Raw genomic sequence first — 20,761 nt, 5'->3', positions numbered from 1 at the left:
GTTTGTATAACTTCGTTAGGTCTTAATTAAAAGAAATCGTTAAACGTTATGAACGCCAAAAAGGTTTATTTTATTCTTTTCTAAAACCGTTCACCAATATTACTATCTTGTTTTTTTTATCAGTGTTTCTATTATTCAATTATTTAATTCCACCTTTTCACTTATTGTGTTGCTACATCAGCGAAACATTTTGAATATGTAGGAACAGTAAACATCCCAGATCGATAAATTTTAACTGATGTTAATTTATTTCACTCCTCAAATATCATACCTTTCGTGTATTGCAATTTGCGAGTAGTAAGACAGTAAATAGTACGATTAACACTATCATTATGTCCAATATACCATGTATGTTGTGTGTATGTTTACCATACGTTTTCATAGAACACTATTAATTCCAAGTGTCCTTGTTGTTTAAAAAGATCATATTTACTTTAAAATCACATAATAATCCATTATGTGCAGTCTTTATAGAACTTCTTGGAAATATTTGGGTGGTTCAGCCCCATTTTAATATGCATGTTATGCCAATCAATAGCATTGATTATTAAACTTACTCATTTTTTGTTTGTTTTAGGTATCATTACAAAATCTAAGGATCGCCGCTCTTTAGAAAATCTTAATTTCAAGACTGAGAGTATCAAACCGTCTTCCAAATCATCCCCTAAAAATCATATAAATTTAACATTTGTAAGCAAGCTTCCTTCAAATAAATTACAAACTAATTTTTCTCCTACTAAAACTCCTGAAAGAAGACGCAGTTCTGATATTGGTACGAAGCCTAGTTTAATACCACTATCAAAGAGAAGTGCCGAGAAGAAAACGAGAAATTCTGCATCGCCAGTTAAGCCGGACCTGACGAAAGACATCTCGCCAAAGTTAGACTGTACACCTTTAAAATCCAGAAATGAACGAATAAAAGCCAGAACGCCACGCAAAAGCCCAGAAAAAGCAAAAAGTGACATCGAATCTGTTTGTGTAAATGATAAGTCACATAGAGTTCAGAAAAGTCATGAGAGTGTGACTGAAAATATTCATAATTCTAAAAAAAGACTGATTAGTTTAGATAATTCTTCAAAAAATACAAGAGATGAAGAAAATAAAAAATTACTGCTAAATAATATAGATCCAAGTGAAACTATTAAAACTCATTCCGTTGAAAATTGTTCAGACTTGGGTAAAATGTCTACGTTACACGAAACGTTGCGACCACACGCGAGTTCAAGACTGTCGCAGGAAATGGATAATCTAGCCGCATTAACTAAACAAACATTAGATAGGGTTAACAAATTATCAAATAACCTTAATACGAACAAATACAATTTAGATTCAAATTCACCTGAGTCACAATTTGATCCCTTATTCGCACCAACTTCCCATCAAAATAACCACACATTTAATTATGGCCTTGTATCACCACTAGACAAATCGCCACAAAATAGAACAGTCACAGAAAGAAATAAAGACATAGATGCAGCTGCTCAGAGATTAATTGACTTTGAAAAGAATAGTGCAATGTTTTCTGATCTCAATGATACCTCTAGTCAAAGTCGCCGCTTAGATAATACTTTGCCTTTACATAACACACCTGTCTCTATACTCAAAAGAAAATCTATTAATGAAGATAATACAAGTACTAACAACACCAATAATTCTATTGCTTCACCGCCAGTGACATTCTCACCAAATGTTGTAGAGCCGAGGAGTTGTCGCTCTGAAAGTCGACAGCGGCAAGGTATTCTTAAGAAACGTCGAAGCTTAGACGAATCACAAGTAGCAAGACGCCGATCATGTAGTCCCGAGGTTTCTTTTGCTGAAGACGATTCTTCTGATACATGCAAACCAATTTTGAAGAATAGAAGATCTTCCTTGGAAGATGTTGTACGGAACCGATCTCCAGAAGGGCAGATTCACGGAATTTTAAAAAGAAAAATTAGTAAAGACGAAGAGTGTGTTATAGAAGATATTTCACATGGGTCCCCAGAACCGCACGGGATCTTAAAGCGAAAATCTAATTCTAGTTCAAGTAGTAGTACAACTTCGTCTCACGTGTCTATTGCACAAGCTGTACTTTTGGCAGCTGCAGGAGGAGCAGAGATTATAGACCAAGATGATAAAGACATCGTACGCCCTATATTAAAGAAAAAAAGTTTTTCTGAAGAAAGGCCTTGTCTTGAAATCACCCCTTGTGATACTCCAAAACCGATATTGAAAAAAAAGTCAATCGAGTATGAAGAATATGATTTAGATCTTCCTAAAAAACCTATTTTGAAATCTTCGAAGAAGTTATCTGGTGACGAAGGCCACGCTTCTAGTTTCGATATGAGCGAAGACGACAGAAGCTCCAGAAGGCCTTCACTACTTAGGTCGCGAACGTCAGACCATTCTGGTTCAGAATGTGAGGCGACTGTAAAGCCAATTCTAAAACAGAGAGGCTCGAGTCTCACTAGGGATCGTAGCCAATCGCCGCGCTCGCGACTATCGTTCTGTGCCGCCGGTGACGCATCCCCAAACGCGACTAATTTCAGTTGCGAACCGATCGACTTGCCAGCGGCTGGACCGCGGCGTGTGCTAAATCTTTCAACTCCACCGGAAGAAAGTTACCCTAGTGCAGTTGTGCGGCGAAGGAATTTGCGACCAAAAGTCAGTCCTCGATCTATGAGTCTAGCCTGTGATGTCAATGAAGAATTGCTTACTATATTAAGTAATCGTAGACGTCAAGTAGACGAAAATTTGGAGCCCAAAACTAGTGCCCAGGTGCATAAAAACGAGACAAGTGAAAAAACACCGAATGGTTTTCCATCGATAGCTTCTAGGATTAAAGTGATGGAGCTAGCTCTTACGAAAGACAATTTTCTAAAAGATCTGCCTTCAACTCAAAGATCCAAAAATAGAGACAATGACAGATACAAAACACAACCTGTGACAATCGACGAGATGCGCTCAATAACATCCAAGTGAGTACAATTATCTTTAATTTTTTATTCTTAGATTGTTTAGATATGGTCGAAATACATTAACACATTATAATATGTAATGTACGGTTTACAGCGTCGAATATAAAATTCGTTTAGGTGATTGTTCTTTTACCGGCAATATTGAAATTTGTACTAAATTCTGGCATATTGCCACTATTTTGATCGGTGTACATATTTTGGCGTGGGCAATCCTTAAATATAACTCCAAGTATTAATGACACTTAGGATTTTTCACCACTCTGTGTTTTTAAAACAATAGTTTTATGAGTATATGTAAAGCATATATTTATTTGTTTATTGCTCTAACAGGATGAGTACCTACCAATACAATTTCTTAATAACTAACACAGATATCTTTTAGGATTCACCCCAATTATACGTGCAAATCGAAATCAAGTTTAGAAACAGACATTACCAACGTTTCAGAAAATTAATAATAAGAAAAATTATTGAAATAGACAAGAGATAAATTGGGTTGGGTTTATAACATCAACAACAAATTTCTTCTTCAATATGAATTCATGAGAAATAAATTATATTTGACCTAGAAAAGAAGAACATAGTAAAGATAAGAGCAAATGTTCATTATAATTTAGCTAGGCAAGGATATCTTTAATGCCAAATTGTAAAAAATATTATTTTGTATAATATACACCACATAATTAATGTAGTTGTTAATCTTGTCAATATCATAATAGACAAAACATACATTTTGCTTTCTGTGCTGTTATTAAGTATCAATAAACTGACTAGAACTACCAGTGTTCTTGAATTTTGTTTTGGATAGCCTTAAGTAAAACAAAACATGATAAACGGTCAAACTCCATAATTTTATCCAAATTTCGCAATCATCGTTTTGCATTCTAATAAACGATAAATTAAAAAATCATCAAGATAATTAGCGACTCATCTATTGCTAATTGTTCCTAAATGAGAATATGAGGCCACCATCCAAAAAACGGTTTTTAATAAATCTTTGTTAAAAAAATATGTAGCTTTGTGTTTGTTCGACTCGATATCTTCAAAAATATTTTCCTACAATTTTTGTTAGTATTGCCAAAATGGATTTCAAACCAATAAACTGTGAAAGCATGCGATAAATAAGATGACACAAATTGGAAATGTAACGAAAACATACAAATTCACTATGTGAATCAATATTATCAACCGCTAAAACGATTTATTTATCAAATTGGAAATTTGAGCAGAGATTAACACAGAGATGACACACAGAGCAGAAGATTAACTTAAGTCTGTTGTTTTGCCTCAACATTTTTAATTAATTTTATTTAAACTTCTCATTTATTAGTCTCTACTCAGTAAAACAAAAGATTTATTACAGTTTCATTATTACATACCATCGGTATTATTCTGATATCCATTGGTAAATTTCGTATGAGGGTCGAAAATTCGTAGCAATAAAATTATATTTAATTGTTATAATATAACCAACATAATATTTATTACTATAGTATTAATATATTTTGTTCAGTCATCAAATTAATTTACTTAATATAAAATCATAAATTCAGCTATTTTTATGAATGCTTTTGATAGTTCATGGGACGATTGTAAAAACTGATGACAGTAATGTAGTCCAGGAGGAATCGGCGCATAATAATAATAATAAGCCATTTATTCCATAACCCATAATATACAAACAAATGTTAGTAATTTAAAGTTCTTAAAATCTAGTGTTAATTTTATTTAGAGTGACCAGTTTAATTATTTATTCTATATAACTTTGGTAATGGACCCCATTTTGGGTATAGGCCTCCCCCAACTTTTTCCATTTTTCCCTATCCTTGGCCTGATCGATCCAGTTTCTCCCCACCGACTGCACGATGTCATCTGCCCATAAGTACCGAAAACTATTCCAACTCAATGTTATGCGATCCTCCTCAAATTGCCCTACTGATGATATAAATGCCATGGGGCAACCTCGTGCCATATTGTTTAAACCGAAATTGTTAAAACAATAGCAAGGAATTGCTATTTTTCAACCGGACAATCAAAAATCATTGTATATAAGATATAATATGCACCAATAAGTATTAAAATAATTGCGTATTTAAATACAATCTTATTAATTAATCTAATTCAAGCAACGATTATTGTTATTTTTGGGAATCGGTGTCCTCCCACCGCGGCCCCGCTCTCTCCTCTCGCCTCCTCACGTTGCGTGTGCGACTCAAGCACATCTTACCTATAACTATGTATGTAGCTATAAACCTACCTTGGCTGACACCGGCAAAATTTGCTAAAAACAAATTTTAGACAGTTAAATTATTAATAACATTGCTCTCTTAAACAATCTTGATAAAGTTAATAGTTTTATTAAAGTTAAACGGCCCATACTTGTGAGCGCGCGACATATACAATGAAAAACAGGTATAAACAATGAATTTTTTTTAAATCTCTATTACGAATATTATTAACTATTGTATAAAGAATTTAACCGAACCCTTAAAAATTCATATTTCTAAAAATTTTAACTTTATCGTGAAAAGTCATACGACCTTTTTTATTTGTATATTAATAAAGAATATAAAAAAAATATCGTGTTGAAAAATAAGAATTCCTTGCAATTGTTTAAATAATTTCAAGGACACAATATGGCACGCAGTTGCCCCATGGCAACATGTATATATATCATCAGTAGACAATTTGAAGAGGATCGCATAAAAAAATTGAGGTGAAATAGTTTTCGGTACAAATGCGCCGATTCCTCATTGACTAATAAGATATTATGGTATTATTTATTGCATCGTTATTTTATGTCATAAAAATTTCAGTAGAAATTTTTACTGTTGTGCAATAAAACATTTGCGAATGTAATCAAGCATTGCTGGTTGGTCTCTTGCAGTCGAGACGTTAAGTTGATGACGGAAATACTCGCTCCAGTAGTTACTGGGTCAACAACTATTTCTGGCTCTGTTGTGCTCCGGAGCACGCATCATATATTTTTGTTTGGTACATTGATGTTTTATATTTCCTTTTATAAGCGTTTGTTTCGTCTACAAATTCAGGTTGTTTGTGCCATTATGTTTATTCTTTATCATATTGATTAAATATTGTGTTTACTTTCAATCAAATTCAAACAACCGTTTTTCCAGGAAAATGTGTATAAGTTTTATGAACACACAAACCCCACAACATGTCTACTGACTTTGTATTATATGGTAACGCTCTTAATTTTACTCGGGACTAATTCAATCTAAAGGAAGTGTCATTGTTGAAATTTCATTAAATAATTTTAAATATTTGAATATCTCATTAAATATGCAAAAAAAGGTAAAGGTAAGGTGTTAAATAATGGATAATTATATGCGAGACTACATGCTTGACATGATCATGATGAATGATTATTTAAAAATTCCGATCCGTCGAAAAACGACTGCATTTTAATTACACCCATAACTCTTTACTTCTTTAAACTACCAATTGGCGTTGTCTTTCCAGATCACTCGCACCGTAATTCAAAGAAATTTACGAAGGTGAACTAAGACTGTGACTATCCCTCTCTAACGAACGGCTGCGCTGAATATTGCTATATTTCTTTTCTCTTTTCGCAGTTTGGAGCCGGGCCAAGCGAGTTTTCAAGCGTTCAGTACAGCGCGCTGTAGTTTTCCCACCAGTTCCGACGAGGCCGGTTCTCCGTTTTCAACCAGATCTAGATATATTGATGAATCTGAGCGTGATCCTTTTGTAGCCTTGACATCACCTCCTTTCTGCAGCAGTGCTTTGAGTGCGAATCCCGCAGTCCCTAGCCCGGAGTTGGTGAGTGCCAAAAACGAAATTCTTGGTGAGGCCTTGTTTTTGGACTTTGAGAAACTCGCTGAAGATGCTGAAGGCAAACAGTCTACCCTAGATGAAATAGAACAAGAGGTCAACAAAGTTCGCGAAGCACTAGATGAGGATAGCCGTGCTCTTGAAGATGAGAGCAATCAGGCGGAGGCGGAGAACTGGAGTCTAAACGTTTCCTGCGACAGTGGTGTGTACAATCGTGCTTCGTCCAGAGATTCCGGCCCCCACTCGGGTAGGTTCCAAATAAATTTCAACTTACGAGTACTTATATGGCACGAATTATTTTAAAATTTATCGAGTGCTTAAAATAAATGTGTTCTCTTTAATACCAATAACGAGTTCAGACTTATTTAGATCACAACGATATCTAACTTGCAGTGTAACAAACATATGGCAGCAATCGGCTTCAGCTGGTCGTACATTTTGTATTAGCTTCATGTTTGTTTATGTTGTGTTTGCTATATTTAGATCTGAACGCGTCGTAATTCATATTAGGACAGTTTTCAAAATAAACTCGTAGCCTTGTCGATTATTTTCTGTCATTTAATAATATAGGTCAATGGATTGTAGTTTTCATTGTCAACTAACTTGTATTTTTTGGCACTGTTTTTCTATCAAACTTTTTACGTGTTTCAATGTCGTTACTGGAACTGGGCTCTCGTAAAATTGCTGTACACATTAAACTCGCAATTACGTGTCGATGTCGGTTTATTTTAACATCTTAACTAATGTTTTTCAGGGGAAGAATTGGGATTGATTGAAAGTCAAGATATAAGAGAGAACCACGCTGTTAATAGCAGCCAGGAGTGGTCATCGTCTTCTATAGAGCAAGGGCTAATAAATATGAATCGTGAAAGAAAATCTACTGTGAATGAAGCTTTAGATAGTCCAGATGATGGCAGAAGCGATGACGAGAACAATTATCATTCTGGGTTCGCGCTGGGTTTGGTTAAGAGCAACAGTGTTGTGGCGCGTGCTTCTATGTGGCAACAATTACAGCAGCAAGCTAAAGGTATTAGTCATGTTTTATTTTGGGTTTATGGTTATGTTTTATAGAGTTTCAGCTTTCACTCTGCAAAAGTGTATTAAACGTAAATGAGATTACAAGATATCGCTTCTCTAACGGCCGTTCCCAATATTCAGCCTATCTCCGGTTGTGGCCTACATGAGATAAAAATCGTAGCTTCGTTGACTTTTTCTGTCCCAATAAACTTATCGACGGTAACTCACCTTATCCGTACACGCTGTCTGTCAATAGTGTGTCACTGGGAGGAGGTATAGCTTACCGGCAATAGAAGTTTGTATGGAAATTGCAATTCACGAGTCCCAATAAAAGGCGATAAGAATGACATATCGGGTATATTGGGACAGCTTCAGATTATTGACGGCTAATTACCTACTGACAGTAGAAGGTAGTAATTTATCTCTATCTGTAGATAGTATATTGGGAACGGCCGTAAGCCTGCCTCGATCGGCAAACTCCAAACGTATTTGTGAAGATGTGAAGATAAATAATATATATTTGTAATAAGACACCGAATTTGTTAAAAATTTATACAAAAGGATTGTTACCGAATCAATAATAAGAGGTATAAAATGTGCCACACTTCATACTGGATATAAATAGTTATATTGGTATCAAACCATTAATTACCAATTAGAATTTCGAGGCCTATTTTTGTGCAACGGACTAACGCCTAATACTTTCAAATTGTTTGATGTTGAACTAAAATGATTTTGAAAATAAAAATATCAATATTTTGATTAAGCTATCGTGAGATATTCAAGAGTTCGCATACGTGAAATCTATTCTCATCTGTCTTAATAATTATTTCAAAATTTCAGGTATTCCGAAACCGCTGATACGTCATGGCCTCCCTAAAGCGAAGAATGGCCCCCCTGTTGCCGAGCGGCTTAAATCACAAGCCATTGGGAGCCCGTCACCAACGAACGAGTCATCGCAGGAAGGCTTCTCCCTTTCTGAGTCCAAAAGCACTGCGAACGTGTTAGACAGGGACGAAGATGGTAAGTCCATAGCAATTCATTAATGTTGAATAATTTAAAGATTTACTCATAAATTGAATAGATTAGTTCACGAAGAAATGAACGGCATGTAAATTGCATTTTGTACCGACGACCACGGCCTTCTTATCTTTGAATGTCGGCTTTTCTTTTTTGCATGTCCACGACTCTGTATGTCCCGGCTAAACGCACTGTTATGTATATACGCACACACTCACCGGTGGCAGCTAAGTTAGATGATGACGACCCGGCCAAAATGTCACTCATGGAAAAAATGAAGATGTTCAACTCCAAGTTGACTCACAAGCCGCCGTTGGCTGGAGTACCGAAGGCGAAAGAAGAAAGGACACCAAGAGCGTCCAGGCTAAGGACGATGCCTGTTCTTTCCAGTCAAGTGCAGGAGGCGGTCGAGAATAATAAGCGACTATCAAAATCGCTGACTCATGAAGAAGTACCGAGGAACCCCGACTTCAAGTTGAAGATGGAGTTGTTTCGCTCGGCAAGCTCCAAAAACACGTCGTTAGAGTACCTTATGAGGACGGACGCGAAGTTTAGAAGTTTAGGTTTGATTTCGTTTTTTTTTCGAGTTTGGTTTTTATCGATATTCGCTTTTCGTTACGCTTTGGGTTGTAGTACTAATATAGAAAACGTTGAGGTAAGTAGTAGTGTTGAATATTTTAGTTGCACGATTACTAACAACTTACACAGTCGACAGTTGACATCGAAATGGATTATTGTCTTATCTGGCATATTGGTTTGATCTTTGGTGTACACAGGTTATTTCACTTGGATATAAAAACATCTTAACGTTCAAAACAGCATAAAGCAGGCGTGGCTTTACCTGAAAGCATTTTCTATTGACAATATTTATTTTAATCGTCTTTAGACTTTTGTAATGCTCGGTATTTTGGATAGATATAGTCAAGAATGGTGTAATTAACTTAACGGCAGTTTTGATGGCACGGGTAAAACAGTGAGCCTGCAACATTGTTTTAAGCAGAGCGCACCGTAAAAACGATCTATACGGTACTTACCGTTCAAAATTGCGATACGTCGAAGTTCAGGGTATGCCTCATCTGCCCATATTTGATCCCAATTTTGTGCATCCGTAAAGTAAGGATCAGTGGCCTTTGCACAGGATGCCGGCTAGATTATGGGTACCACAACTGCCTATTTCTGCCGTGAAGCAGGAATCGCTCAGAATTTTTGGGTGGTTTTTAAGAATCCTGAGCGGCACTGTATTGTAATCGGGTGTTTCAATTACTATCAGTTCAACGTCCTGCTCGTCTCGTCCCTTAATGTCTTATAAAAGTTGTCCTATGATTTGCCCATGCCGAATACGATGGAATTTTTGTGGCTTCGCCCTTATTCTTGGATGCTTTCACTGACATTTGCAAAACGTTTTCAGTCGTATATATAGGGTCTGTTGCTGCATTAAACGATTAATAAAGTATTCTAATGGTGGAATTATCTTTTTAATTTGTAAATCTGTATCTTTTTAATGAATATTTTTTATAATGCTTAATGTTCGATCCTCTGAAATGTTTAGATAAATTATGTTTGCTATAGGCAATATTTGAAATAGCCCAAATAATTGCAAAACTGAAGTGGCAGTGGGCAGGGCGCATAGTTCGACGGACAGATGGCCGTTGGGGCCGTAAATTCCTCGAAGGGCGACCACGTACCGGAAGACACAGTGTTAGCAGGCCCCTCACAAGATGGACCGGCGATCTGGTCAAGATCGCCGGAATACGTTGGATGAGGGCAGCGCAGGACCGATCGTCGTGGAAATCTTTGGGGGAGGCCTTTGTCCAGAATCTGGACGTCTTCCGGCTGATGTTGATGATAATAGGCATCATTTTGATTTAACTTAAAAATAAGATACTTATCAGTATAAATAGATTTAATTCTACTATATTGCAATTACTTATTAAATTCAGTTATCTTCAATACCGTGTATGTAAGAGGGGGCAAACGGCTCACGCGATGCGAAGTGGTGAGGTTAATAATAATAAAAGAAATGTTAATCTTGGGTTTAATCTTATGATAGTTTTGACAGTTTTGCTATGATACCTAAAGGTATATGCCGAATCTAGAAAAGTATGTGTAACCGAGCTTGTTTCCGCATTTCGATAAGTTGAAATACTATTTACCCCTTGTTTCTCATTCGCCTTTCTGAAAGATATGTTGAATCACTACTTACTTGACTTGACTGTGGCAGCTGTGAACAAAAGTGTGTCGAGAAATAGTGGTGTAGTGTTAACCTCTATTTTCAGCAGCGAACGCACACTTAACGTGCCTGGCCTATTGGCGTGGGTTGCCTTACATCATGAGGCTCTATCTAGACGTATCAATTATTTAAGCTCACCTATTTAAGATCTATAAATCACCTGTCAGGAAACCTTGGAAAAGAAAAGTTTTGCAAACGTCAGAGGGACTGTTAACGACATACCGCTAGTTGCAGGAAGCGTCCTTAAAGTTAATGTTTCATTATATCACATCTTTGACTGTGAAAATGAAAAAGAAAGTGACGGTATTATATTTAATTAAACATTAACTTTAAGGATAATTTCTGCAACTAGCGGATAATCTATTTATTGAAGCGCATGTAAATGTAAAACTTAACTACACATATTAACATATTACTTGGCATTTATAGACGGCATTCAAGACGGCTCGTTTGATTTTAATAATGATTAAGGTTTATGCGATACTAATCATAGGCTGTTTCTGATGCTATTAAAACATAGGCTATTTATATAGAATTATGTAAATTGTTGTGTAAAACTGTTAACAGCTATCACGTCTGTAAAGGTGTTAAGTGTTAAACGATTTTGTATTTTTAACTGACTCTAGAATAATATTTACATGAAGAATCGGGTGCCAGCTTGTTGGCAAAATGTTGTAGTGGGTTGATATGAATGTCAAAAAGCAATTCCGATGTAGCAATAGCTATGTTTAAACTGTTTTTGTCACGGAGCCCCAACTCTGCAGGCCGGTTGCGCTCTTGTCATTTCCCTGGTGTTTCAATATTTTGTTGGCAGCGTGGATCATTCACTGTAAAATCGCCTGTTTAATCTTTTTTTTTCTTTATTCTAAACGCTCAAGGTTATTGCAAAATCTTTAAATTATCATAACTCAAAAGCTTTAAAAGAATAGTTAATCCCTGCAGTAATCACATGGATAATTGAACCATCAACAAATGATTAATTTCTAAATTATACTTCATGAAATGGTTATGATATTTTTTTATTTGTTTTCACGGCTTTACTTACGGTTTATCGTTGTGGGTACCGACTTGTTTTGGACCATGCGGAGTATGAGACGGGGCGCGGGACCTTATTGCGAACCCACTACACTCACCCTGACGACAGACCACCGAATTGTCCGAAACTAGTCCGTACACACACCGATAAACCTTAGGTAAAGCCGTTTTAAGTAGATAAAGTCAGTAATGTCTCACGAAAGTATTAATAATTTAATAATTTGATTACGATATTGTACAGACCTCGAGGATGACTCGCCGACGGACCGAGCGCAGCGAATGATAACGCCTGAAGTGCGCGGAATTTTGAAGTCGGGATCCACTGTGGTGCCTTCCAAACCGAAGACCTTGGCGAAAGGTGAAAGCTCAGAGGTAATTTATCCAAAATTATATATTTACTGGAACTATGATTTGACTCCACGGCGTGGTTTTCCAAGTTGATTCCTCTAGTGTTGCAAGAGAATTTGGCCGGCTATGATCACTTAACTTTTTCTTTTTCGGTTAGAAGGGCGCCGTAGATAGTGACATTACTCGGCTAATAAGACTTAACATTTTATGTCTCAAAGTGACAAACGTAATTGCGATAGCACTCAAAATTTCGAGTTTTTCGAAGCTAAGAATCGACGCAATTTGGCCATAAGCTCTGGACTCATTAAGTGACCAATGTTGAGGTCCTACAGCGAGCTAAGAGAAAATGCGAACCGATGCCACCGTATTATGTCTAAAGTAGTAAAGAAAGTACGTACAAACGTTCGAAACGACGCACGCACACAGATGCTGGTCTCAAAAGGGTCAATAAGCTGACGGCGGAGTGTTGTTAGTCGCGGGAGCCCTGCGCGTGCCGCGTTCAGACATGCTTGACACCTGCGTACTGCTTACGTAGTTTCCGTACTGCTGCCTGATTTGGCGATTAGCTGATTTTTATATTGTGCCAATGGACGAGTAGAGCCTCAATAAAAAAATTTTTTTTTATGGAAAAAGGAGAACAAACGAGCGTTCGGGTCTGGTTTTAAGTGATTACCGCCGCCGATATTCTCTTGTAACACCAGAGGAATCGCAGGAGCGTTGCCGGCTTTAAGGAAAGTGTACGCGATTCTTTTGAAGGTACCGATGTCGTTTCGTCCCGGAAATACAACACAAGGAAGCTCATTCCACAGCTTTGTAGTACGTGGAAAAAAGCTACTTGAAAAGCGCACTGTGGAGGAAGGTTGCATATCTAGTTACCGTGCTAAGGTGGCCTGAAAGCGAGGTGTTGAAAGTGGGAAGAAGTCGTGACTGCTCAATATCCGGGCGCTTTTTAGCCTCGCCAAAGACCGGGTGAAATATGCGAATCTAACTGCCAGGCTTCACTAGTTAGAGAGACATCGGAAGAAGAAGACTTATTCTTCAGATGCCTTAAGTTATTCCACTGCCAACAGTAATGAATTTCATAATTGGATAACTCGTAGCTTTTGTATTGAGCACAGCACATAAAAATTCCGACAACAGAATTAATGATAACATTTGAAAATATATTTTTAATACATTTTTTGTTGGCACGTTTTTAACAATATCGTGTCTGCAAACAAACAAACATGTCGTGTCTACAAACTGCTATTTTCAGGGACATATGGTTTGGAGGTTTCTGATATTTACATGTATTTCAATTTCAGGGTCTAAAAGACGAAGGCATCGACAGTTCATCAGAAGACGAATCGGCATCAACGAGCGTCTCATCATCAGAGAAAAGTTGTTCTTCATCAGACAGTTCAGAAGAAATGCCTGGACCGAAAGCCAAGCGGTTCCAGCGGAAGAACAACAAACTTCGCTCATCGAGAACCGAGTCAGACATCAGTAAATACCAGGAGACTTATCGGAAGCTGCCTGGAGCTAATGAGCTGAAAGAGCGATTCAATCAAATGAAAAATGTGGATAAAACACCCATGTTGGGCAAACTGGGTCGGAAACCATCTGAAGTGAAAACCGAAGACGGTAAGCCCAAGAATATTGTGAAGAGAATCGAGGCGCCGATACAACTCGGGAAGCTGAGGCGGTCGGTGGAGAAGCCGGCTGAAGAAAAGCCGCCGCAGTTGGTGATCTCAGCGGTGAATAAAGCCGCGAAGAACAAGTTCTTCGGCGTGGAGGAGAAGAAAGAAAAGACGGTTGATGAACTTGTGGCAGCTGTTAGAAAATACATTCCACCGGTAAGAATTATTGTTTGCTGTATTTTAAAGCTAATTAAATGACGTTCTATACATATCGATAAAACAGAGCCGAAATATGGAACATGCCACAAATTACACCATATTTAACTTCGACCTCAATATCTATACATTGCCGCATTAAGTCCGGTTGTTCAATTTATTCGTAGCTAAAAAGCAGCAATGTAAAACATTTATTCAGTTCAGGTTTGATTCAGACAGTGATAGTTAATACACGACTAAGGAGAAAAGTGTGCTTACATTGTCTTTAAACACACTTTTGTTCCGCTATCAGACAGCGAATGATATGTCCTTTAATGTGTATAAAACATCATTGGTTAATTAAGATTTATTTTAAAAGCTCATTATTGGCGGGCCACTGTTGGAGGTGTGTTTGGTGACTCTTTTATTGATTGGATAAGGATTGATCTATTTCAAATATTCTTATTCAAAATAGAATATCACTTATTTAAAGTCAAAAACTACCACCCATTCGAAAAAGTATGCCTCAGACCTGATAAAAACGGGCGCAAGAATCTCAGCGGGCTTCTTTTTTTTCATAATAATTTTGTTACAATGTAATATCGTAGAATAAAATTTATTTTTTAATAGCGTGTGGACGGTCGCTTCTTTTCCAATCGGTCTTATCATCACCTAATCAACCGTATCATGCTATGGTAAATCTCGATTCCTTTACTATTTACTCAGACATGTTTTCAATATTTTTTTCTAAATAACGTAATTTATAATTAAATTTTAAAACTTGCAAGATATTTATTCAGATCTAATTCTAACTCGCGTTTCGATTTCATAATTTTTTTTTGTATCCAGGTTACGAAATCTGTGACTACCCACATGATGGAAGGTGCTTCTGGCAGTGACGGCGAGAGCAGCGGTGGTCGAGAAGTGAGACAGATAAACACCAGAGTGAGACATAGGTATGTTAAGCTTCTATGATTATTGCTTGCCGCAACATGTATTAGATCATCATCATCAGCCGGATGACGTCAACTGCTGGACGAAGGCCTCCCCCAAAGATCTCCACGCCGACCGGTCCTGCGCTGCCCTCAACCAACCTATTCTGGTGAACTTCACCAGCTGAACATCGGTCCATACTGGGGCCGGGGCCTTGTTATGTCTGCCAATTTCAAAGGGGTTTGCTATAATCACCACGTTTGGCAGTCGGGTTGGCAATCGCCGAGGATGATGATGCTATCCTCCATTATTTTTATCCCATAGTCGCCCCTAACGACACCCACGGGAGGAAATGGTAAGGTCGTGCTATTCTGGTGCGATATTACACGATGTGTTGGATATATAATGGTTTATATAATGATAAGAAAATTTTAGAATTAGCGTTATGTTGCGGAACCCCATTGGTATTTAAGGGATCTTCGGTAACTAGCAGGACCTCGGATAGAGGCGATACACAATTCGAAGTGATTAAGTGAAACTTAACGGAACTAACACTAAGTATCGATAAATATGGACTCAAAAAAGTATTGACGAGTCCTATTTGTTAAATAATAGGTAGGTATTGTCCTGTATATAATACTTTATAAGAATGATAATTATTATGCCTACAAGTTAAAAAAAAAGGATCTTAATCAGTCCAGTTGCTTCGAAGTATTAAATAATATAGCTTTCTGAAAAATAGTACATAATTATGCAAACAGAGTAGTAGCACATAAAACATGTTTGGCAAGACCTATCAAATAATGGTTATGTATAAAAAAACGCAATTATTTTTATACTTTTTAGTGCACATTATATCTATTGTTTTGGAATAGTGTTTTTGAAGTCGGTTGTTTTTGTGTTAATTTTTTTTTTAGGTTTTTATTGAATCTTGAGTAAACTAACTAATAATTTGTCTAAATATGTGTAGAATTACTAAATTTTGCAATGCGGCAATGAACGTAAGCGCATTTCAATTTGATTACAGACAGTTAGAAATTCTGCAACGGATCGCACCCTTAATGTAAGTCGTTAAGGAGTTCCATTGCTCATCATATTCGAATACGACAGTTACTTGACCATAACGACTGTATGGTAGGTGAATCAAATAGCATATAAAAGATTCGGCTGAGTTGCTCCTAAGAATTGAAGAGTTCCGTTAATTTGTCATGGATCTCATAGTCAGAACGTCACCAAAATTCCCATCAAACTACCCTTGAATTACATCATTTCCAATAAAAGAAGAATAATCGAAATCGGTTGGCGCGATATTGAGTTAGTCGTCCATTTGTCCCGCACATACTTAATGCAAATTAAGGACTTTTATAGTTTTCTCGTGGATACCATCGTCAGAACGAGACAAATTTACAATAGGACCACACGGGAAGCACCGGCTTTCAAATAACAAATGAATCTTTAAAATCCGTTCACCCCATCGGTAGTTCTGAGGTAACAAACATAATAAAAATACAGTCAAATTGAGAGCCTCCTCTAATTTAGTTAAATGACATGTAATTAAATGTTATTTTATACAATTAGAGATAATATTCTTTTATTACTTGAAAGTATATAAATTGAAATTTATTTAATTATCATCCATTCCTAAGTATGTACAAATGGTCTATTTGACCAGCTAACGTCAGGGTGTTAAATTTGCGTGACGATGTGCGCGCGTATCGTAATAATTCACTGTGATAATTTTTCCCTAATCACACTCATAACCACCACCCGTACTATACATATCCATGCCAATTAGGTACTTTCTACAAACAATTATGATGAATCTCAATGATTATGAGAATACCGAAAAACTTGCACTTTGATCTTTAGAGTATTCGGTAGATGTTTCCGATTTCTCACGCGCGCATCACACTAACACACACATAGATAAGAGTTAATAACATATTGCAACATCACTAGGTAGGCCTCATAAAGCCACAGCAGTTCGTAAAGTGGCTTTTACATGGGGTGAAGAACTGGTAAGAAACTAGCAGCCCATCTTTTTAATCATATAATAACAAAATTCCTTATCCTACTTAAAAATTTCATAGTACTATACACTTTTAGGTGGCTTGTACATTATTATTTTCTTTAAAATATTGTCCCATACTATAGTAGGTCTTCTTTGTAAAAGATGTTTAATATATTTCTTAAATTTGTCCTGAGTAAGTCCTACTATACTGAATGGCATTTTATTGTAAAATTGAATACCAAGATCTATGAAGGAGCCCTTTAGCCCTAACTAACCAATTAGGATAGGACCAAAATATAGAGTATAGCTATTTTTCTCAGATCCACAGCCTTGGACACCGCGAGACGGACTTTCCATCTTGAAGGCTTTTCTTCACGCACGACTGTACACAACTTTGTAGCGTTTTGTTTTGTACAGTATAAAAGTATCTTAACGAGGTGCGGTTTCTATTGTCAAACACTCAAATGACATTGGATATATTCTAGCTAAGTGCCACACGCGGTCCTTTTCATGCACGCCACCTATCGGTGATCATGAGCAATATTAATAGGCGTTAGCCATGCTACACATTTTTTCCCAAGCTGTTGCTTTCAGCTTAAGAAGTCATGGTACAAAATGACTAAACAAGTTTGTTACCAACTCTACTGGTCCTTAGGAAACATATTTCATTCATATAATATTAAACACAAAACCAAAGCGTTTAGTAAGCTAAAAGTTTATATTATGCTTACCGTTACCGCCCGCTTTGCTGGGCGAATAATAGAATTGAATTTATGAATTTAATTTTACATTGATTTTTTTTTAATAAAAACTATATCAAATATACATATATATTTACATACTATAACCTAATTAATTAAATATTTACCACTCCATAGATTCTTATCTCATAACTTTTGATAAATTAATTATATTCGATTAATATTTAGACACTTTTCTTCTCAATTAAAATTTCCATAGATTTCAATACATCTGCAGATTATCCAAGTTGGAATATACGTCAAAAGCAATTTTAAATCGAAATCTTAATTTTACATATCAACTTTTCAACAACTTTTGGTTATATATTTTTTAAACAATCTATAGTACCAATATATTGATATTTTAGCTTCGTATTTCAAATACTTTAATTCAACAGAAAAATGTATTTTAAGTATATAAATAATACTGATTTGGAAGTTAAGATTGATATATTGATATGCAGATTTAAATTCGATTAATCTAAATGATATAAAGTATGAATTTTAAAGTCTTAAAGTAGACAAAGGATATCTTCGGTCTTTAAGTGCTTCCCAGGTTTTATCTATACGTTTGTGCATCCAATTTTCCATCATATTTTTTTTTTTTTTTCAACTTAAATAAGTACAAAGAGCACAAAATGACTTCTTTTTTATATAAGTATAGGACAGATGCAGATACTACATTCTATTGCAAAACTAGAGGAATTTTAGAAGTGTTTCTTGTCTTTGAGGAAGGTGTACGCGCTTTTTGGAAGGTACCCATGTCGTATCGTCCTGGAAACACTGCGCAAGAGACAGTTGTAGATAAAGAACGTAAGTTGCTCGAAAACAACACTGTACAGGAACGTAGGAACGTCACACATCTAAAGGCAATATTGAGAGTGTTGCAATTGGTTGGAGTGGTTTAATGAAATCATGATGCAAGCGGAACGAATCTTATTTTTTCACAATATAACTTATTAATGTCAGTATAATAATCGAAAGGAAAAAAACAAAGATGGAAAATTCTTAATAAAAAGTATTGTTCTGTTATATTTCTAATTGGTAAACTGTACCTACCCTCAACGTTGCCATATAATATAAAAAAAGAACAAACCAGATAACAGTTGAATATCTTTGTGATCGGACAGCCTGGGACTAGATTATGATTATTTCATAGCAATAGCAATGACAGTACAATATTGTATATTTCATTAAAAAGAGCACAAAAAAGAATGCAGGGAGAGTTTCTTGCACCGCTTCTTGGAACCTACCAAACTAAACAAATGGCACTCTGAGAGAGAACGCCATTTGTTTCCGAAGCGGTAGTAGTATCTAGTATATTAGAGATGACATCATTTAGAATTCTAAAGGAATCTTGAGAAATTTTGATTAGATATTTAGATATCAGTCAATCATATCAATACTCACTAAGCGCGGTTATGAATGAGATTATATCACTTACGCGTTGGTAGGTAGGTAACTTGAAACTTTTAATATAAAACTATTGATCATCTTTAGTACCGGTAACAACCATTAAAATTACAAAACAAATACTCTAAGCTTGAGGGTCTACTTGAACGTAACATTGGCTAAATTGTGGTGTATCTCCACTAGAATCCACTGTAGGAAACGTTCGTGACCTCTAACATAAACTTGCGCCGCCGCGGGTTCGTTTTTTGTTAGAACATAGCTAATATTGATAGACACCTATACTTTTGTATTTTTTTCTTTTCCTCTACTTTTATCTAACATTTATACAGCCACGATCATTAATATAAGTACAGTCTTTGAATTAGTCTCCATGGCCTAAAAAGCATTGTTTACCGTACCTAGTATAATATCGCCAAAAAAGCACACACAACATGCTGCTAGGTATATTTTGTAATTTTCTATTTTCCCACGTGGGCTGTGCAAGTGTACCTTTGCTGTTCCTTGAAGGAAAAATGAATTCACCATCAGAGATATTTATGTATACATATCCCGCCCATTTTAGGGGCAACTGGAAAACTTGTGATATTTGTTTGTTTAATTTTTGTTTTATTTAAAACTAGCTGACCCGGCAAACGTTGTTTTGCCATATAAAGTATAATTCACGCGATAGTTTTATAGATAATTGCCTATTTGTTATTCTGGTGTGTAAGCTATATTATTGTAAAGTTTTATTTAACTACCCTATTTTAAATATAATATGTATTTGAATTACATGATTGGCGTGGGTTGCGCAATCGCAATAGAACGGGTGGTAGTTTTTGACGTTCATTAAGTGATGTTGAACCCTATTTTAAATATAATATGTATTTGAATTACATGATTGGCGTGGGTTGCGCAATCGCAATAGAACGGATTGGTAGTTTTTGACGTTCATTAAGAGATGTTGAACCCTATTTTAAATATAATATGTATTTGAATTACATGATTGGCGTGGGTTGCGCAATCGCAATAGAATGGGTGGTAGTTTATGATGTTCATTAAGTGATGTTGAACCCTATTTTAAATAAAAAAAAATGAATTTGAATGAATGACGTCACATTTGACGTTGCATAAAATACTATTGGAGCGTCCTTTGTATAAGGAAAGCCTAGGACTGCCTTTATTTGTATATGTATGTATGTTCCATTAATTTATACTGTAATAATTTTGCCGCAGTACTACTTATGAAACTTCTTTAAACTTCCACAACTTTTGTCTGCACTGTAGCGCTACTTTTGTCCCAACTGCTGAGCAAAATGCACCTTTTTTACTTTTGTTATAGAAGATGTCCACTGTTCCTATGACATAGATTTTATGTATGTTCATTCTGGGGCACAGGCCAACAAATTTTTTGGCCATCTCTTAGTAAATATATGTCTCCGCGGCCTGCT

General features: G+C 36.1%; 1 protein-coding gene across 4 annotated transcripts in view; it reads left to right on the top strand.

The window, feature by feature from the left end:
- LOC126966469 (supervillin) overlaps positions 1 to 20,761 on the top strand; it is a 248,261-nt gene that overhangs the window by 106,121 nt on the left and 121,379 nt on the right. For 3 of the 4 annotated variants that reach the window (XM_050810516.1, XM_050810517.1, XM_050810519.1), the window contains 8 exons: positions 578 to 2,957; positions 6,554 to 7,017; positions 7,525 to 7,797; positions 8,631 to 8,810; positions 9,035 to 9,370; positions 12,314 to 12,444; positions 13,725 to 14,255; positions 15,084 to 15,190. In XM_050810516.1, coding sequence (XP_050666473.1) covers positions 578 to 2,957; positions 6,554 to 7,017; positions 7,525 to 7,797; positions 8,631 to 8,810; positions 9,035 to 9,370; positions 12,314 to 12,444; positions 13,725 to 14,255; positions 15,084 to 15,190 — 4,402 coding nt within the window. The remainder of the gene's footprint in view (positions 1 to 577; positions 2,958 to 6,553; positions 7,018 to 7,524; positions 7,798 to 8,630; positions 8,811 to 9,034; positions 9,371 to 12,313; positions 12,445 to 13,724; positions 14,256 to 15,083; positions 15,191 to 20,761) is intronic. The other variant, XM_050810518.1, reaches the window with a different exon arrangement.

Source organism: Leptidea sinapis, chromosome 10 (genome assembly GCF_905404315.1).
Source record: "Leptidea sinapis chromosome 10, ilLepSina1.1, whole genome shotgun sequence".
NCBI classification, from domain to species: Eukaryota; Metazoa; Arthropoda; class Insecta; order Lepidoptera; family Pieridae; genus Leptidea; species Leptidea sinapis.
The sequence above is the reverse complement of the archived record's forward strand: the minus strand, read 5'-3'. Positions and strand labels throughout refer to the sequence as shown.